This window comes from Chenopodium album, chromosome 8 (assembly GCF_948465745.1).
Source record: "Chenopodium album chromosome 8, dcCheAlbu1.1, whole genome shotgun sequence".
Lineage (NCBI taxonomy): Eukaryota > Viridiplantae > Streptophyta > Magnoliopsida > Caryophyllales > Amaranthaceae > Chenopodium > Chenopodium album.
The window spans coordinates 66,086,174-66,091,768 of NC_137841.1; the positions used below are offsets into that span (position 1 = coordinate 66,086,174).

Sequence of the window (5,595 nt, forward strand, 5' to 3'; positions counted from 1 at the left end):
TGTATTAAAGAGAATTCATTATTAAGAATTTTACAAATTTTTGTATGTAGCTGGCCACATGGTGCGGCAAGGGTTACTTGTAGGGTGTTACTGGTTTTGTCAGGGGTTACTTGTAGGGTGTTACTGGTTTTGTCAGGGGTTACTTGTATTCTGGAGTTACTTGTATGGGTGTTACTGGTTTTGGCCGGGGTTACTTGTAGGGTGTTACTGGTTTTGTCAGGGGTTACTTGTAGGTGTTACTTGTATTCTGGGGTTACTTGTATGGGTGTTACTGGTTTTGTCAGGGGTTACTTGTATTCTGGGGTTACTTGTATGGGTGTTACTGGTTTTGGTCAGGATTACTTGTAGGGTGTTACTGGTTTTGTTAGGAGCTACTTATATGTGTTATTTGTATTCTAGGGTTACTTGTATAGGTGTTACTGATTTTGATCAGGGGTTATTTGTAAGGTATTATTGGTTTGGTATGGGATTTTGGTCTGGAGTTACTTATAGGAGTTACTCAGAATACAAGTAACCCCATGATACAAGTAACACATATAAGTAACCTCATAATACAAGTAACCCATACAAGTAACCCCAGAATACAAGTAACACCCTACAAGTAACCCCAGAATACAAGTAACACCCTACAAGTAACTCCAGAATACAAGTAAAACCCTAAAATACAAGCAACCCCAGAATACAAGTAACCCTAAAATACAAGTAACCCGTGCCGCACCATGTGGCTTGCCGCACTGAAAAACCTCTGTATTTTTACTTACTTCAAATCTGATTAGAAATAATAAGTTTAAATTATAACAGAAAAAATGAGTTCAGGTCAATCACAAAGTCTTATATGTGGTTGGCCACACCGTGTGGTCAGCCACTATATAGGTTAATTCGCTAGTGTAATGGGGGTTACTTGATCAGTGTTAAGGGGTTACTTCGTCATTGTTATACAATTACTCGGTCAGTGTTATAGGGGTTACTCGATCGGTATTACAATGTTACTAGCTTAATTTATGTTATAGGGGTTACTATAGTGGCCACACAATGTGGCCGGCCGCATACGAGACGAGCTGGTAAAAATAAGGTGAACTACTTATTATATTTAGGCCCCATTCACTTCACCTTGTTTTTGCTGAACTAAGGGCCTGTTCACATTTACTGAACTGAGCTGAACTAAACTGAACTGATTGGAACTGAACTGAACTGACTGAAATGAATATTTTATGTGAGAAGAAAATTAAGAGCTGAACTGATTGGAGCTGAACTGAACTGAATTGAGCTGAAATGAATATTTTATGAGAGAGGAAAATTAAGAGCTGAACTGATTGGAGCTGAACTGAACTGATTAGAGCTGAACTGAACTGAAATTAAGTAAATATGAACAGGCCCTAAAATTATTTTTACTTAACTGAAATTATTTTTTCTAAACTTAAATTATTTTACTGAAATGAAATTAATTTTATTAAACTTAAATTATTTTTACTGACTGAAAAATTATTTAAACCGATTATTTGTTATAATGTCTTCTCAAAGGTAATGATTTTTACTGAACTGAAATTATGTTTATTGAACTGAAATTATTTTTGCTGAATTGAAATTATTCTACTGATTTTTTTTTTTTTTTAAGGTGAAGTAAACAGGACTTAAAGTGATTTTTTCTTAATTTATTTTTATTGAACTTAATTAGCCAAAGTTAGGCCCTATTCACTTCACCTTATTTTTGTTGACTGAAATTATTTTTTTTTAAGGTTCCATTTGGCAAAAGTAGCGGTACCGGGTAGCTTTTAGAGGTCGAGTAGCGGATAGCTGCTAAGGTAGCGAGTAACTGTCAATTAGTAGTGGTTAGAGGTTAGTTGTCAAAGTAACGGTTCATAGCATGAGTGTTTGATAAAAAGTAGTGGTTGCAATACTAAAATATATCAAAATTCATATAATATTATTTAAAAAGTAATAAAAATTTGTCAAACGCTACCTGCTATTTCTAAATGCTACTATTCTTAACGTTTGAAAAAAACTACCTAAACGCTACCTCTATCGCTATTTGCTACTGGAATCGCTACCTTGTCAAACACTCTCAAATTTTCTCATGTAGTGTTTTGAGTAGTCATAACGCTAACCGCTACCTCAAACGCTACCACCAAATAGGACCTAAATTGAAATTTAATTTGCTACACGTAAATAATTTTTACTAAATTGATTTTTTTTTCTAAACTGAAATTATTTTATTGATTCTCTATTATATACTTCTTCAAAGTTACTGATTTTTACTAAATTGAAATTTTTACTGAATTGAAATTATTTTTGCTAAACTAAAATTATTAATAATGAATCTTGTTTTTAAAAGTGAAATAAACAAGCCCTTGTCCGTGTTAATTTTTTTTTATATACTTTGGATTAAACAAGATAAATAAGGGCCTGTTCTCATACGTTTATTTTCAGCTCAGCTCAGTTCAGTTCAATTCAACTCCTAATTTCCTTCTCTTATAAAATATTCAGTTCAGCTCAGCTGATTTCAGTCTATTAGAACAGACCCTAAGTTAAAATATGATGAAAAAAGACCCTAGTAAAAAATTATCAATAACTTTGGTTATATGTGAACCATCATATTTTTCCATAAATTTTTGATATTTTTGGAATCAAATCAATAATCTATATTAACTTTCAAATCCAAAATAATTTCCATATTTCACAAGAAAATATATTTTTTATTAGGATGTAATTTTTAAATTTATCCTAGGATTATCAGTTAATTATGTACTCCATAGTCAATACTCCTACAATATGAACAAGTCAATCCAAAAATGTAACTTCCCATTATATACGGATATAATAATCGTGTCGATAATATAATTTCAATAAGATATGTTAAGAAATAATCCTAAATTCCTAATTGCTTAAGACAATTTCCAAAAATAAATTTAAAAACGACTCGATGTGTCTAATGACTCATCAATCAATCATCCTAAACCTAACATTTAATCCACCAAATCAACAATTCTCTAAAAAAAAAAAAACAAATCCACCAAATTAAACCTCAAAAAATAAAAATAAAAAACAATAAAAATCATCATTAATTTATTCCCGTCTAACATGGGGCAAGCAAGTGGATAAGTCTAATGGATAAGAACACCACATCGTGTCCTTTTTCTTTTTTTAATTTATTGCAATTAATATTTATTTCTACCATTTTTATTTTCTTTTACATAAATCTTTTGGATTTTTATCTCACACCCTATATTTATCCTCAAATTATCCCACTTTTCTCCTCTCTTTCTCTTTCTCTCTCTTAAAAATAAAATTATGTTAGTAAACTTTTCTTCTTTACTCTTCTTCTTCTTCTTCTTCTTCAACATTTCCTCCAAAATATAATAAAAATCCCAACTTTATTATATTTTCCAAAATTATTTTTATTATTATTTCATTATTATCTATAAATTATCCAAAAAATCATGTCAATTGCTTTGGGTAATAATCGGGTTGAACAGATTTCAAGTGGGTATTTACGGCGGAATAATAAAATGTCTCCGCCGTATAATCTGCCGTCGATTTTAGATTCCGGCGATCGGACGGCGATAAGGGTGGTTGTGAAAGAGGAGGAGAGAGAAAATGGATATTCAGATCCATGCAGTTCTTCATCTTCTTCGATTGGAATGAATAGTGATGATGAAGAAATTGATGAAGAAAATGAAGTTGAAAGTAAATTAAATAATACTTCGTTTGATTCTGCTGTTGATGCTTTAGAACAAGCTTTACCCATCAGGTTTTTTTCTTAAATTTTGATTTTTTTGGTTGATTTTGATTTTATTGATTTGGGGTTTTGTTAAAAATTTGATCTTGCTTGTTTATTACAGTACTTTTTTCATTTTTTAATTAATTTATTGTATTGAATGAAGTTTATCCTGTAAAATTGAAGTGATTTTTTTTTTTCCCTGGGTATTTTGGAATTAAAGATAATTTTTTGTGATTTGCTTTGATTTGATTTTGTTAGATTTGTTTGGCTTGATTGATTGTCTCATTGAGTTTTATTGTATGATTAGAGTTGATTAAGCTGTCCTTTTATATTTTCCAATTAGTTCTTAATTTGGTTGCTGGTCTGAATCTGAAATGGGGCTGAATTGTTTAAATTGTCGTGTTAATTTTTTTTTCCTTTTCTTTCAATTGGGTAGGTTTAATTAGAAAATTTGAGTGTTAATTTTGTGAAATTTGAGTTAAATTTTGATAGAATTGAAGGGTTACTTGAAGTTAGAATTTTGCTGGTTTAGAACAAGATGAACTGATAGTTAATTTTGTGGTTGAAATTTTACCTATTTGATAACAATAGTCAAAATAAAGGTGACAACTTTACTACATAATCAATTAATTGATGTTTAGTAAGGTACTAAGGTGTTCAATCTATACCCCAGAATTTGGACTGGGAATTCACAATCAAATTGAGATCTTTGAAGTGATAATGTCCTTGATTTTGATTCTTCTTTGTGAATTTGAAAATGAAAATTACTAGGAATCCTTTTAAATGATTCTGATTCGACGCGGCGAAAAGATTTAGTAAAATTTCATATTGGGTATTGTTTAATCCATTGATTCTGACCATTTATGGTCTAAATGGTCACTACTAATTTGAAGAGCATCCATCAAAATGCTTCAAGGAATGATGCCTTCTTAAGAAAAGGTCTTCAAAGAATATTATTTTTGAGGAAAAGAACTTTCAATGCCTCATTTTAGCCTCTATTATTGCTCAAATTTGATGTGTTTTGTTCTTTTTTGTTTTAAATAACGTTGCCTGTTGTTGAATGGTATATATTCTTTGAATATTCTCTAACATGTTTGAAATTATTTTTCCAATTTTGCAGGAGAGGAATATCCAATTTCTACAATGGTAAATCAAAGTCATTTGCGAGTTTAGGTGATGCAGCTTGTTCGTCTATCAAAGAGATTACGAAACCAGAGAATGCTTACTCAAGGAAACGTAAAAACCTTCTTGCATATAATCTTCTCTGTGACAATGGCAGGACATCGTTGTTGAAAGGAGGTTCCGGGATTGGAGGTGGCATAGCGAAAAGACCAACCAACTCTAGTCGGAGCACACTAGCACTAGCTGTTGCTATGAAAAATTGTGAATCTTATGCCACTGAAGAGGGTTCGGTTACTGAAACGAATGGGAGGAGCGAGGTGAGGAACACTTCCCCCTCCTCACCGTTATCTCCTCTGCCTCCTGCGCCTTGGCGGTCGTTTTCCCTTGCTGATTTGCAGCATTGTGCTGTTAGTGCTAGTGTTGTGAACTCTAACTTATCTTCCCCTTTAATTGGTAAAAGAAATAAACATGATGAAGTATCTTGACAGATAAATGTAGGCTTTTGTTAATGACAATTAACAATCATATATAGTAGGCAGTGTTCAACCTGCATGTTGACTTTTATGCACAATAGTATTAGTATTCGAGGCAAAAATCATCTGTTGAAAGTGCTTATTTAGCTTGATAAAAGGGTTAAATATTTGACAAATTATCTAATTCTAGGATTACTACTTGTAGAACTAGTTCAAGTTCTATCAACCTGATTAACCGTTCAAAATTTGAAATCATATTATATAGTGCTTGAGTTTCTTGTA

General features: G+C 31.7%; 1 protein-coding gene across 1 annotated transcript; it reads left to right on the forward strand.

The window, feature by feature from the left end:
- Positions 1–3,257: 3,257 nt before the first annotated feature.
- LOC145642031 (uncharacterized) lies at positions 3,258–5,595 on the forward strand. The gene is made up of 2 exons (XM_081693101.1): positions 3,258–3,748; positions 4,839–5,595. Exons 1-2 carry the CDS (start codon positions 3,438–3,440, stop codon positions 5,323–5,325), a joined length of 798 nt encoding a protein of 265 aa, XP_081549227.1. The 5' UTR covers positions 3,258–3,437; the 3' UTR covers positions 5,326–5,595.

Coding starts and splice junctions, on each gene's coding strand:
- LOC145642031 (XM_081693101.1), top strand. CDS start 3,438: ATGTCAATTGCTTTGGGTAATAATCGGGTTGAACAGATTTCAAGTGGG. Junction 3,749..4,838: donor GAACAAGCTTTACCCATCAG/GTTTTTTTCTTA, acceptor CCAATTTTGCAG/GAGAGGAATATCCAATTTCT.